The sequence below is a fragment of the Oncorhynchus clarkii genome, chromosome 10 (genome assembly GCF_045791955.1).
Source record: "Oncorhynchus clarkii lewisi isolate Uvic-CL-2024 chromosome 10, UVic_Ocla_1.0, whole genome shotgun sequence".
NCBI lineage: Eukaryota > Metazoa > Chordata > Actinopteri > Salmoniformes > Salmonidae > Oncorhynchus > Oncorhynchus clarkii.
This window is the reverse complement of record NC_092156.1, coordinates 38,938,223-38,953,894: the sequence shown is the minus strand read 5'-3', so window position 1 is coordinate 38,953,894 and position 15,672 is coordinate 38,938,223. Positions and strand designations below refer to the sequence as shown.

Genomic DNA, 15,672 nt, shown 5'->3' with positions numbered 1-15,672 from the left:
CCTTCATAAACTAAATACAAGAAATCTACCAATTTATGTACCGGCATTTTTTCTTCTTAGAACACTTACTGTGTAGAGATGAGTCAAGATCTAATCATCCTCCCACATTGCTATTTCAACAACAACACAAGAGAATGTTCATTATGTTGAACTTGGATTGCTCTTCATGTGTTTTTGTGTAGATGTTAGGTTGGTAGGAAGCTTGAAAGTACAACATTTTGGCGCTTGAATGGATTCTTCTCTCTCAGTGGTGACCTTGAAGGGACTTAGTAAAATAGTTTACTTGCAATAGCCTACAAGGCTGCAGGTTTAGAAAGAAAAATGAAAAAAAAAAAAATATCTCATTCAATGGTACAGTGTTTATAAATATTTGATCTATTTCTCTCAGTTAGCATACTCCAGTTCCAAACAGTATGACATTTTACAACATATTCCTCCTTTGTTTGTTGAAGTGGATGTTCTCTAGTGCTAATGGCCTCAGTGTGGAAGCAGGATAACCCCGTGGAGAAAGATGTCAGCGAGAGACGTGGACAATGAGCACATGTATGCTTTCATAATGCACACACCATCATAATGTGCCATGGCTATTGTTCAATCCGCCCTGATTGCCTGGGTTGCTTTCTGTCCAGTTATTAAAACAGAGGGCTTTCAGACCAGGATGAATGTGAATGGAGACATATGGCCAAGTAGAGCCTAAGGCTTCAAAACACAAAGCAATTCAGAACATATTTAGAATGTTATATTTCATATTATCCTATATACTTTTCCAAATGGGATAAGTTATCTTTTTACGTACAGTTAGTTTAAGAAATGATGACGAACATGATTTGAAGTGATTATAATTCTTCTTTATGTGAGGAGTTGTAGTGTTAGACTACTGCGTCACAGTATCAATGTCCAAGTGGGGATTATTCACTCTGGACTCCTGCCAGAGGAGATGCACTGTACTGCTAAATAAGTGATTTCTTTCTTCCAAGACAAAGGTAGCCTGTTTTGTCCACAGATATTTTCAGCCATTATTGAATGACCTCTGGCCAACCCCTGTTTGCTGTTTTGATGTAGCGTTTGAAATGACAGAATGGCTGGTTGAGGTGAGGGGGGATAAGAACAGAGAGAGAAAGAAGAAAGGGCTGGTACAGATAGGAGCAGCTGCTCTGAACAAATCTAAGCCTCCTCTGTCGGATATAAATTGAAAGTAATGTCAGCTGTGAGCTCACCTCCACCGTGCCCCTTGTTGGTTCAGGTCTAGCAGGTGCTTTGTCTTCCACAGTTAATCATGTAAGGTATACATGCCTTTCCCAGGCTTAGAGCCAACAGATCCTATGATGGATTTTGTCTTCTTCTCAGACTTTTATCTTGCAGTACATGCAGTACTTTTTGCATTGTCATCATTCGTTGCACTTATAATAATTGCAGTGATTGTATTTTGAGTGAATGAATACCTGCGGCATACTACAAAACGTCAATTGAATTGAATCAACACAGACATACAGCGCCTTCAGAAAGTATTCACACCTCTTGACTTTTTCTACATGTTGTTGTGTTACAGCCTGAATTTAAAATGGATTAAATGTCGTTTTTTATAACTGGTCTACACACAATACCCCATAATGTCAAAGTGGAATTATGTTTTTCAATGTGTTCACAAATTAATAAAAAAGGAAAAGCTGAAATGTCTTGAGTCAGTAAGTATTCAACCCCTTTGTTATGGCAAGCCTAAATAAGTTCAGGAGTAAAGATTTGCTTAAAAAGTCACATAATAAGTTGCATGGACTCACTCTGTGTGCAATACTAGTGTTTAACATGATTTTTGAATGACTACCTCATCTCTGTGCCCCATACATACAATTGTTTGTGAGGTCCCTCAGTCAAGCAGTGAATTTCAAATACAGATTCAACCACAAAGACCAGGGAGGTTTCAAAATGCCTCGCAAAAAGTGCACCTATTGGTAGATTAAAAAATATATATAATTTAATATTTCTTTGAGCATGGTGAAGTTTTTAATTACAGCTTGGATGACCAAGTCACTACAAAGATAAACACATCCTTCCTAACTCAGTTGCCGGAGATGACGGAAATCGCTCAGGGATTTCACCATGAGGCCAACGGTGACTTTAAAACAGTTACAGTGTTTAATGACTTTAATTGGTTATAACTGAGGATGGATCAATAACATTGTAGTTACTCGACAATACTAACCTAATTGACGGTGTGAAAAGAAGGAAGCCTGTACAGAATAAAAATATTCCAAAACATGCATCCTATTTGCAACAAGGCACTAAAGTAATGCTGCAAAAAATTGGCAAAGGAATGAACCTTTTTCCCTGAATACAAAGTGTTATGTTTTGGGCAAATCCAATACAACTGAGGACCACTCTCCATATTTTCAAGCATAGTGGTGGTTGCATCATGTTATGGGTATGCTTGTAATCATTAAGAACTGGAGAGTTTTTCAGGATAAAACATAAACGGAATGGAGCAAAGGCAAAATCCTAGAGGAAAACCTGGTTCAGTCTGTTTCCACCAGGCATTGGGAGATGCATTCACCTTTCAGCACGACAATAACCTTAAAAAAACAAGGCCGCATCTATAATGGAGTTGCTTACCAAAAAGACAGTAAATGTTCCTTAGTAGCCGAGTTACAATTTTGACTTAAATTTACTAGAGAATCTGTGGCAAGACCTGAAAATGGTTGTCTAGCAATGATCAACAACCAATTTGACAGAGCTTGAAGAATTTAGAAATTAATAATGAACAAATGTTGCACAATCCAGGTGTAGAAAGCTCTTAGAGACTTACCCAGAAAGACTCACAGCTGTAATCGCTGCCAAAGCTGCTTCTACAAAGTTTTGACTCAGGGGTGTGAATACTTAAGTAAATGAGTTATTTCTGTATTTATTTTTCAATAAATTTGCTAAAATTTCTAAAAACATGTTTTCACTTTGTCATTATGGGGTATTGTGTGTAGATGGGTGAGAAAAAAATGATTTAACCCATTTTGTATTCAGGCTGTAACACAACAAAATGTGGAATAAGTCAAGGGGTATGAATACTTTCTGAAATCACTGTACATGTAATTATTTTTTAGAACATAGCTTACACAGCAGGCTAAGGCAGGCTTCCAAATGTGGATAATAAATTGCTATAGAATGATTTAATGTTCCAAAACAATACTTCTTTGATAAGGGCATGCCTAATGGCCTCAAGTGAAATTATGATTTCATTTGGGTATTTGTTGGCAGTGCATTTGACATCGATGATTATACTTGTTTGTGTATGAGAACCATAGGGAAATTGACAGAAAGAAGCAGATGATAAATCATTATATACTAATGCTTCCTAAATCATCCGAAGCACAAAGAAAACAATTAAGAAATCAAGCCTTTTGATAAGCAATTGTGGTAGCTTTTAAAACAACTTAATCTTAAACTGCCAGTATAGAGGAAGATCTGTTAAGAGAGAGAGTTTACCCAGAATATGGAATAATGTACGAAATCCTGTTGGAAGATCTAAACTAAGGATGTAAACAAATGCCTCCTGCCCTGTTCTTTCACAATCGCACAGTGACGAGGCCCTCTGAGACCCTGCTGTAAAAAGCAGTAACAGAAGATAAAAGGAGGGGGAAAAATGTGTTGGTTTGTTCTCTTTTATTAGTCTGACATACCTAGTTTGAAGATGCTGTAGAGATTGAGAAAAAGCTATTTTTAAACTTTGGGATATGATCCATTACATATTGTAGATTAGCTTCCAGTATGCATTGTAATTTGTACCAGAATTAAAACATTGATTGAATATACTGCTCATATATCTTGTTGGTGGATTTGTTATCATTTCATGGCTCTAGCAATGATCCCTTCACTGTGATTTATTTCCTACTGGTGAGGGGAAATAGTACTCCTCGAGACCAATTACACCACAAAAAGCAAACTGCTATTCCTATGGAAGTGTGGAGATGGAATAACCTTTAGTTCCAGACATGCTATAGTGTACTGTTGTAATGGGAAATATGTGGCCTATATGACTAGGCCCAGGCTTTAAATGTAATTCCCACATAAACTTCCCATTTACATGAGTACTTCAACAGAATGAAAACAATTGTTAGAATTCCCCCCCTTCGGCAAACGTCTCAAAGGAACCATTCATTTCCTAGGCTGTGACCTACATAAAGGTGTGCTTCTACAAGCCTTCTCAACAGATCCCACACTAAGTCATCATTACCTAACTCAGCTCCACTGGTAATCTGGACAAATTACTGCATTATGGGGCCATTTCAATAAACAAACGAAATGTCTGCATTACGAGAAGAAAAAAAATGGATTGATAGTGACTGTATGTTGAATAAGTCTTCATGCTTCAAACCCATTGTAGATTTGATTGACATGCTGCAAGGCTAAATTTGACCACCTTCACTGCTGTTCTGTTATAAGTTGAACTGTAGCAAACATTTATTTTGACGTCTTAAACAGGCTATATGCCAAATGAAAATTGACCGTATAAGAGAAACAAAAACAAGCAGCAAGAGTTGATATTCAAAGACACAGTACCATGTATGACGGCGTTGCTATTCAAAGCATATAGTATTGTCTTTGCACGACTAGGCCCGGCTCCACTGAGTAATTGAGGTTGAATTGGTTATGCCTGAGGCTAATTGCTAAAACGAATCATTACATGAAATTCATTATGAGCAGGGTTGCCAAACCCAGGTGTTATTGAATTCCTCTCTCAAATTGACCTGATTTCAAATGATAACAGTCATAACTTCACCAGATAGAAATAGAACAGAGAAATGATGTCGCTGCTTCGTTCTCACCTGCTGCTCTTTCAGATTTCACTTAAAACACAACAGGTGAAATAGGACCTACGGTAGGCTTAATTGATCTGCACCGATGGTAAGCGTTGTCTTTGTTTTCAACTGAATCGTCAATTGCATTCCTTATTTAGGAATATTTTTTCTTAATTTCTTAGGAATACGTGATCTCAGTTTTGTCGATTCAGAGGCATTTTACGTCAAAGGAGATGCAGAGGTTTTACAAGAGGAAGATGTTTTGTCCAGCTGACGTGACATGTTGTAATGCTCTTCCAGTACAGATTACCACCTACTCCTTCTTTTTGGCTCCTTTTGTAAATTGAGAGAGACATCTCAGGCCTACATGTGGCTCACTGAGAGAGACATCTCAGGCCTACATGTGGCCCACTGAGAGAGACATCTCAGGCCTACATGTGGCTCACTGAGAGAGACATCTCAGGCCTACATGCGGCCCACTGAGAGAGACATCTCAGGCCTACATGCGGCCCACTGAGAGAGACATCTCAGGCCTACATGAGGCTCACTGAGAGAGACATCTCAGGCCTACATGTGGCTCACTGAGAGAGACATCTCAGGCCTACATGCGGCCCACTGAGAGAGACATCTCAGGCCTACATGTGGCTCACTGAGAGAGACATCTCAGGCCTACATGCGGCCCACTGAGAGAGACATCTCAGGCCTACATGCGGCCCACTGAGAGAGACATCTCAGGCCTACATGAGGCTCACTGAGAGAGACATCTCAGGCCTACATGAGGCTCACTGAGAGAGACATCTCAGGCCTACATGCGGCCCACTGAGAGAGACATCTCAGGCCTACATGTGGCTCACTGAGAGAGACATCTCAGGCCTACATGCGGCCCACTGAGAGAGACATCTCAGGCCTACATGTGGCTCACTGAGAGAGACATCTCAGGCCTACATGCGGCCCACTGAGAGAGACATCTCAGGCCTACATGCGGCCCACTGAGAGAGACATCTCAGGCCTACATGAGGCTCACTGAGAGAGACATCTCAGGCCTACATGAGGCTCACTGAGAGAGACATCTCAGGCCTACATGCGGCCCACTGAGAGAGACATCTCAGGCCTACATGCGGCCCACTGAGAGAGACATCTACTGAGAGAGAAAGGATCTCTATGATGATGCTCTAGTGGATTACATTCAACCTCTAGGTAGACAAGCCTTCAAATCCTCACAGAGAAATATGCAGCAAGGTAAAGGGTTTGCCCTGCTAAACACAAAGAAGTCATTTTCTGCAAGAGAACAATTTCCATCTGTTTACGTTTTTCCCCTTCAATGGGTCTGCTTGGATGAGATTGTTAGAAAGTTCTCTTTTAAGAGCCTGGTATTAAAGTCAGGAGAAGGCACCGTGACATCGGTGCATGAAATAGTTTCTATTCATTCTGAATGCAAGATTGATAAGGCTGCAACCGCACACCTCGAGACCAGTTAAACAGAAGAAAAAATGAAATTAACGAGACGACAAGGCGAAGACAGAAAAAAAAGGCTTGATCTGATGCACCTTCCTGCTTATTTTGGAATATCTGGAGTCACAAACTCCAGACTCCAACACTGTAATCTTGAATGAATCATTTCCTCCAAACTTTCAAAGGCACTGTTCCCGTTTTGTGAACATCTCTTCGCATCTACATCAAAATGATGTTGTTGTCACTTTGGAGGAACTTTAGCATTTTATCTCTGTCGCTAAAATGTGAATGTTGATGCACAGTTGACAATGTCATTCCTTATTTACTTACTCCAAATGTTTCTGTCATTTACAGATTGATCCTAAGGTTGCCTTCCCCCGACGCGCTCAACCTAAGGTAAGAGCAAACCACCTCACTTAGTATTAGTGATACTAACTGACCAGTCAGCCTCCTTCTCTAAATCAATTTTCTTTATTAGCAACAGGACTCCTTTCATTTTCCCCACTCGTGTGTCATAATGGAAAAAGCATTCCAAAGGCACTTGTACTATGAGCTTGGGACCACTTCCTGCACAGTTGGAAGGTCACTGCCATGGTCAGCAGTCATTTCCCCTATGCTGATCCCAATTTTACCAAAACAAACCAATAACAAAATAATGGGGATATTTGACATGTAGGTAACTTATTAATGATGACAGTATCATATCTTTCATAATGGCTTAATTCTGGCTCGGTTACTGGTTGTCTTCTGTGTGCAACACACACACACACACACACACGCACACACACACACATGCACACGCACACGCACACACACAGTGTGTTAAGGTTGTGTTGGTGATCATGATGTAGCTACAGTGGTGAGAGGTGTGCTCTTTATCCCCTCTGACTAGCTTTGGGTTAGAGGGGAGTGCCTTTAGGCCACTGTAGTGCTCCTCACATCAGACCTTTTAGACCTGAAACGGGCGGAGATCAATAATGTATTTTTCTCCTTCCCACCGGCTCACAGAGAGGTGTTGTTACTGAGCGGTTCTGGTTTCAAATGGGGAATTGGCAGTGAAAGCTTTCAAAGCCAGAGCACATGGTGTCTTACGGGTATCGGCATATGGTTGAGAAACTACCAGCTCTTTTTTCTCTCTCCCACATTTGCCTGTTTGTCACTTAAACCTTTTCTCTTCCTCGGCTTGTTCCTGAACATAAAACAAATAAAACACATCAAAAACAACCGACATGTTTTTCCTCTATATTTTGGGATTTCAGTTGAAAGGGAAGCTAGCTCCTCCCTGGAAGACATAGCTGTTGTGCTTATTATTTTATACTTTTTACAACAATATGCTCTGTTTAGCTGGGACCAACATGTAAGAGAACGGAATCGCTCAGAAAAACATGAATTGTTCTCACACACTTATAAACATCCAGTGTCATTATGAAGGTAGGTTACCTCACTGGAAGAAAACAATGACTACTAAACAGAATTGCTACAGTAGTACAGAAAATGCCTGTCGTTGTGATGTTTTAGAAAACGGCAGGCTCTAGGGCAAGCTCATTAGAGGAGAAAATGGCTTTTATTTGTTTTAGTATTATGCAAGAGAATGTGGATTTCAAAGTATCTCAAAGAAATAGGATTAAGGCAGATAGATTAGCATTTCATGCCTTTCTCCTTCATATTTAATTGATTTAAGGCCTTTATAAGCAGTCTGGGTCTGAGGTTGCCATTTAGAAAGCACTTTCTGTCTTGAATTTGTCATCGTTTCTTCCCCCCACCTTCTTCTCCAGCCGGCTGCTAGTCGCTGTTGTTTAACAGGCCTGTCCTCAGTGAGAGGGCTTCTATGGGGCCGGCTGCTAGGGCAGGCTACAGGTGCCTCAATGGCGCTGGGTTGTTGAGAGACCGATCGGCTTTGGTTTCCTCCTGGTTTTACTCCACCCCCTATCTACCCTGCAACGTTGCATATTGTGTATAGTACTGTTACTGTACCTTAAGCGATTGTAGATTTTGTAAGTAGCCTACATCTACATGTATCTCCCCAGGTACTTCAGACATTGGCCTTAGTGCTATTATAATGCACCCAGTTTCCTATATGATTAAATACAGTGCATGAATATATAGGGGCCCCAATTATGTTAGAATTGTTCTACCTGGTCACACATGGATCCCCTACTGTCTTGAGCCAATAGATCTGCACAGCGTGATGTCTGTGTGAGGTGAATGGAGGGGTTAGGTATGAGAGAGCGATGGACAGGTGCTGTCTCTCTCTGTTCTCATCCTTTGTGGAGCTGTTCTCTTTGTATTTTCACAGGAACATGGAAACTGGGGGCTGATGACTGCCTGGTGTGTTTAGAAACCAAGGTGACGGTTGCTGCCCACATCGCTAAAGATTGGTTTCTCAGCTGTCCATGTCGTTACCGATACCGTCGCTGCCGCTGTTGTTGTTGCTGCGCTGCTGCTGCTGTTGTTGTTGTTTTCACACTGCGGAATCACAGACAATCATAGCGTGTACCAACATGATTTTAATTGGCCACTTCTCTGGTAGATGAGCTCTGATGGCTTGTTATGGAAATGAAAGGAAGGAGCTGGGCCACTCAGAGAAGACGAGCAGCGCAGCTTAACCCCTTCTTTTCCGCCGGGCCGTCTCACCAGGGGCTGTTTGCCTCATTAGGCTTCACTAGCAGCCACTAGTCGCCACATCAATGGTAGTCATTGGACTGCACTGATGAGACAAGCCTCTCTGTACTGTACACAAATAGATATGTTCTGGATGTACTGAACAGTGGGAGCTAGACTCTAAAGGAACTTAAAGGAGTAATACTGTTTACTTGGGTTGACAATCACAAAGTTTTATTTGGTGATATGATATGTATATTTTAATCAGGGAGAGGAAGTAACCTTCAAATGTTGACTGCAGCTAACAAAGCGTACCGTAGTAGGCCTGAGTGGAAATGGATCTAGGTTATCAGTCATAAATACCATCAAAGCAGTGGCCCAGATTTCCCCTTCTGTCTGTGTGCGTGTCCACTGTGTACTCTGCCTGCCTCTCTCGCTTTCTGCCACTGCTGAGGGACTTCTACTGCTGGTGATAGTGGGAAGGGGAGGCTAGAGCGTCTAGAATAGATTCACTTTTGTCTGGTTCTGGGCCCCCACCTCTTTCTGAGGGACGTGTTGTGTGCTTAATGTTCTGAGTTGGAGAAAAGCTCCCAGGTGTCCCGTGGTGCTGGAGCTAGGGACAAACTTGTTGCTGAGAGAGAAAACTCCTCGCCAAGTTTTTAATGAAGTCCAAAGGTGACACTGTGTGAAGTACAGTACAGACAGAGCCCCCCACACACACACACACACACACACACACACACACACACACACACACACACACACACACACACACACACACACACACACACACACACACACACACACACACACACACACGCACAACCAAAGACACAGAACAACAATTATGTAAGATGCGCACACACACAGACAGACAGACATGCACACACACACACACACTCCCTCAGAGAAACACACACACACTCCTTCACATCACCACACAAACACACTCCTTCACAAACACACACACACACACTCCCTTACAGAAACACACACACTATTGGGAATGCTTGCCAAAGGAGAGAGGCCCAGGAGTGCAGTTCTCTACCCCAATGCCAATTAAGAAACCTGCACACGGGCTGCTCTCCTACATTCTCTCCATTCTTACTTTCTTTCTTTCTCTGTTTCTCCCTCTCTGTCTCTCTCCCCTCCCTCCCTCCATCTCTTCCTCTTCTTTTCATTCTGGACAGCCTCACAAAGCCCGGTGAATCCGCTGTTACGCCTCACTCAGATATGTTGTTTTTCTTTAGGTGATTTTAGTATTATAATCTTCTCCATCTCAGAATGATTTTCATTTCAACTGACACAGCTGACTGCTGGGAATTTGAAACCATGGCTGCCAGCTACTCTAAATGTCCATATGAGTTTATTAAAAGCGCTAGATTCCCTGTTCAAACTCAGTCGTGCACCACTGCCAGAGTTTGAAAGAACATTCAAGGACAAAAGTCCTTTATATAGAACAGAATACATCATATTGAGCATATCTTTATATGCCATTAGCAGACACTTATCCAAAGAAACTTATAGACGTGTTGAATCCACTATCCTGGCATTGGCATCTCTATGTACATGTATATCTCTATGTACATGTTTATCTCTATGTATATCTCTATTTACATGTATATCTCTATGTATATCTCAATGTACATGTATATATCTATTTATATCTCTATGTACATGTATATCTCTATGTATATCTCTATTTATATCTCTATGTATATCTCTATGTACATGTATATCTCTGTATATATCTATGTATATCTCTATGTACATGTATTTTTATTTTATTTATTTATTTCACCTTTATTTAACCAGGTAGGCAAGTTGAGAACAAGTTCTCATTTACAATTGCGACCTGGCCAAGATAAAGCAAAGCAGTTCGACACATACAACGACACAGAGTTACACATGGAGTAAAACAAACATACAGTCAATAATACAGTATAAACAAGTCTATATACGATGTGAGCAAATGAGGTGAGAATAGGGAGGTAAAGGCAAAAAAGGCCATGGTGGCAAAGTAAATACAATATAGCAAGTGAAACACTGGAATGGGAGATTTGCAATGGGAGAATGTGCAAAGTAGAAATAAAAATAATGGGGTGCAAAGGAGCAAAATAAATAAATAAATAAATTAAATACAGTAGGGAAAGAGGTAGTTGTTTGGGCTAAATTATAGGTGGGCTATGTACAGGTGCAGTAATCTGTGAGCTGCTCTGACAGTTGGTGCTTAAAGCTAGTGAGGGAGATAAGTGTTTCCAGTTTCAGAGATTTTTGTAGTTCGTTCCAGTCATTGGCAGCAGAGAACTGGAAGGAGAGGCGGCCAAAGAAAGAATTGGTTTTGGGGGTGACTAGAGAGATATACCTGCTGGAGCGTGTGCTACAGGTGGGAGATGCAATGGTGACCAGCGAGCTGAGATAAGGGGGGACTTTACCTAGCAGGGTCTTGTAGATGACGCCCAATTTTTCAGTTTTTGATTTGTTAAAAAAGTTTGAAATATCCAATAAATGTCGTTCCACTTCATGATTGTGTCCCACTTGTTGTTGATTCTTCACAAAAAAATACAGTTTTATATCTTTATGTTTGAAGCCTGAAATGTGGCAAAAGGTCGCAAAGTTCAAGGGGGCCGAATACTTTCGCAAGGCACTGTATATGGGGCTTTGGTGACAAAACGGATTGCACTGTGATAGACTGCATCCAATTTGTTGAGTAGGGTATTGGAGGCTATTTTGTAAATGACATCGCCAAAGTCGAGGATTGGTAGGATGGTCAGTTTTACAAGGGTATGTTTGGCAGCATGAGTGAAGGATGCTTTGTTGCGAAATAGGAAGCCAATTCTAGATTTAACTTTGGATTGGAGATGTTTGATATGGGTCTGGAAGGAGAGTTTACAGTCTAACCAGACACCTAAGTATTTGTAGTTGTCCACGTATTCTAAGTCAGAGCCGTCCAGAGTAGTAATGTTGGACAGGCGGGTAGGTACAGGTAGCGATCGGTTGAAGAGCATGCATTTAGTTTTACTTGTATTTAAGAGCAATTGGAGGCCACGGAAGGAGAGTTGTATGGCATTGAAGCTTGTCTGTATATCTCTATGTACTGTATATCTCTGTGTACATGTATATCTCTATGTATATATTTATGTACATGTATATCTCTATGTATATCTCTATGTATATCGATACCGATTAATCGGACGATTTTTGTATATTTATTTGTAATAATGACAAAATATTTATTTGTAATAATGACAATTATCCACCTACCTCCTCATGCCTTTTGTACACAATGTATATAGACTCTTTTTTTCTTTCTACTGTGTTATTGACTTGTTTATTGTTTACTCCATGTGTAACTCTGTGTTGTTGTCTGTTCACACTGCTATGCTTTATCTTGGCCAGGTCGCAGTTGTAAATGAAAACTTGTTCTCAACTGGCCTACCTGGTTAAATAAAGGTGAAATAAAAATACAATAAAAAACAACAATACTGAATGAACACTTATTTTAACTTAATATAATACATCAATAAAATCAATTTAGCCTCAAATAAATAATGAAACATGTTCAATTTGGTTTAAATAATTCAAAAACAAAGTGTTGGAGAAGAAAGGAAAAGTGCAATATGTGCCATGTAAAAATGCTAACATTTAAGTTCCTTGCTCAGAACATGAGAACATATGAAAGCTGGTGGTTCCTTTTAACATGAGTCTTCAATATTCCCAGGTAAGAAGTTTTAGGTTGTAGTTATTATAGGAATTATAGGACTATTTCTCTCTATACCATTTGTATTTCATGTACCTTTGACTATTGGATGTTCTTTTAGGCACTTTAGTATTGCCAGTGTAACATTATAGCTTCCGTACCTCTCCTCGCTCCTACCTGGGCTTAAACCAGGAACACAACGACAATAGCCACCCTCGAAGCAGCGTTACCCATGCAGAGCAAGGGGAACAACTACTCCAAGTCTCAGAGCGAGTGACGTTTGAAATGCTGTTAGCGCGCACCCCGCTAAGTAGCTAGCCATTTCACATCACATCGTTACACCAGCCTAATCTCGGGAGTTAATAGGCTTGAAGTCATAAACAGCAGAGCTGCTGGCAAAACGCACGAAAGTGCTGTTTGAATGAATACTTATGAGCCTGCTGGTGTCTACTATCGCTCAGTCAGACTGCTCTATCAAATCATAGACTTAATGTTAACATAATTACACACAGAAATGCGAGCCTTAGCTCATTAATATGGTCGAATCCGGAAACTATCATCTCGAAAACAAGACGTTTATTCTTTCAGTGAAATACGGAACCGTTCGGTATTTTATCTAACGGGTGGCATCCATCAGTCTAAATATTCCTGTTACATTGCACAACCTTCAATGTTATGTCATAATTACGTAACATTCTGGCAAATTAGTTAGCAATGAGCCAGGCGGCCCAAACTGTTGCATATACCCTGACTCTGCGTGCAATGAACGCAAGAGAAAGGACACAATTTCACCTGGTTAATATTGCCTGCTAACCTGGATTTCTTTTAGCTAAATATGCAGATTTAAAAATATATACTTCTGTGTATTGATTTTAAGAAATGCATTGGTGTTTATGGTTAGGTACACGTTGGAGCAACGACAGTCCTTTTTCGCGAATGCGCACTGCATCGATTGTATGCAACGCAGGACACGCTAGATAAACTAGTAATATCATCAACCATGTGTAGTTATAACTAATGATTATGATTGATTAAGTTTAATGCTAGCTAGCAACCTTGGCTTCTTACTGCATTCGCTTCTTACTGCATTCGCGTAACAGGCGGGCTCCTCGTGAGGCAGGTGGTTAGAGCGTTGGACTACTTAACCATAAGTTGCAAGATTGAATCCCTGAGCTGACAAAGTAAAAATCTGTCGTTCTGCCCCTGAACAAGGCAGTTAACCCACCGTTCCTAGGCTGTCATTGAAAATAAGAATGTGTTCTTAATTGACTTACCTCGTTAAATAAAGATTAAATAAAGGTGTAAAAACTTTTTTTTTTTTTATCGGCAAAATCGGCGTCCAAATTACCAATTTCCGATTGTTATGAAAACTTGAAATCGGCCCTAATTAATCGGCCATTCCGATTAATCGGTCAACCTCTAATCTCTATGTATATCTTTATGTACATGTATATCTCTATCTATATATTTATGTACATGTATATCTCTATTTATATCTCTATGTATATCTCTATGTATATCTCTTTGTACATGTACAGTGGGGAGAACAAGTATTTGATATACTGCCGATTTTGCAGGTTTTCCTACTTACAAAGCATGTAGAGGTCTGTAATTTTTTATCATAGGTACACTTCAACTGTGAAGTAATTAATTTGCATTTTATTGCATGACATAAGTATTTGATACATCAAAAAAGCAGAACTTAATAATTGGTACAGAAACCTTTGTTTGCAATTACAAAGATCATACGTTTCCTGTAGTTCTTGACCAGGTTTGCACACACTGCAGCAGGGATTTTGGCCCACTCCTCCATACAGACCTTCTCCAGATCCTTCAGGTTTCGGGGCTGTCGCTGGGCAATACGGACTTTCAGCTCCCTCCAATGATTTTCTATTGGGTTCAGGTCTGGAGACTGGCTATGCCACTCCAGGACCTTGAGATGCTTCTTATGGAGCCACTCCTTAGTTGCCCTGGCTGTGTGTTTCCGGTTGTTGTCATGCTGGAAGAACCAGCCACGACCCATCTTCAATGCTCTTATTGAGGGAAGGAAGTTGTTGGCCAAGATCTCGCGATACATGGCCCCATCCATCCTTCCCTCAATACGGTGCAGTCGTCCTGTCCCCTTTGCAGAAAAGCATCCCCAAATAATGTTTCCACCTCCATGCTTCACGGTTGGGATGGTGTTCTTAGGGTTGTACTCATCCTTCTTCTTCCTCCAAACACGGCGAGTGGAGTTTAGACCAAAAAGCTCTATTTTTGTCTCATCAGACCACATGACCTTTTCCCGATCATCCAGATGGTCATTGGCAAACTTCAGACAGGCCTGGACATGCGCTGGCTTGAGCAGGAGGACCTTGCGTGCGCTGCAGGATTTTAATCCATGACGGCATAGTGTGTTACTAATGGTTATCTTTGAGACTGTGGTCCCAGCTCTCTTCAGGTCATTGACCAGGTCCTGCCGTGTAGTTCTGGGCTGATCCCTCACCTTCCTCATGATCATTGATGCCCCACGAGGTGAGATCTTATATGGAGCCCCAGACCGAGGGTGATTGACCGTCATCTTGAACTTCTTCCATTTTCTAATAATTGCGCCAACAGTTGTTGCCTTCTCACCAATCTGCTTGCCTATTGTCCTGTAGCCCACCCCAGCCTTGTGCAGCTCTACAATTTTATCCCTGATGTCCTTACACAGCTCTCTGGTCTTGGCCATTGTGGAGAGGTTGGAGTCTGTTTGATTGAATGTGTGGACAGGTGTCTTTTATACAGGTAACGAGTTCAAATAGGTGCAGTTAATACAGGTAATGAGTGGAGAACAGGAGGGCTTCTTAAAGAAAAACTAACAGGTCTGTGAGAGCCGGAATTCTTACTGGTTGGTAGGTGATCAAATACTTATGTCATGCAATAAAATGCAAATTAATTACTAAAAAATCATACAATGTGATTTTCTGGATTTTTGTTTTAGATTCCGTCTCTCACAGTTGAAGTGTACCTATGATAAAAATTACAGACCTCTACATGCTTTGTAAGTAGGAAAACCTGCAAAATCGGCAGTGTATCAAATACTTGTTCTCCCCACTGTATATCTCTCTCCCTCTCTCCCTCTCTCTCTCTCTCTCTATATATATATATGTATAT

The 15,672-nt window shown here is 40.8% G+C and overlaps 1 protein-coding gene across 21 annotated transcripts in view; it reads left to right on the top strand.

The window, feature by feature from the left end:
- Nucleotides 1-15,672, top strand: part of LOC139418453 (RNA-binding protein Musashi homolog 2-like) — a 337,230-nt gene that overhangs the window by 6,274 nt on the left and 315,284 nt on the right. For all 21 annotated transcript variants that reach the window (XM_071167895.1, XM_071167893.1, XM_071167896.1 and 18 more), the window contains exon 5: nt 6,591-6,632. In XM_071167895.1, the coding sequence (XP_071023996.1) occupies nt 6,591-6,632 (42 nt within the window). The remainder of the gene's footprint in view (nt 1-6,590; nt 6,633-15,672) is intronic.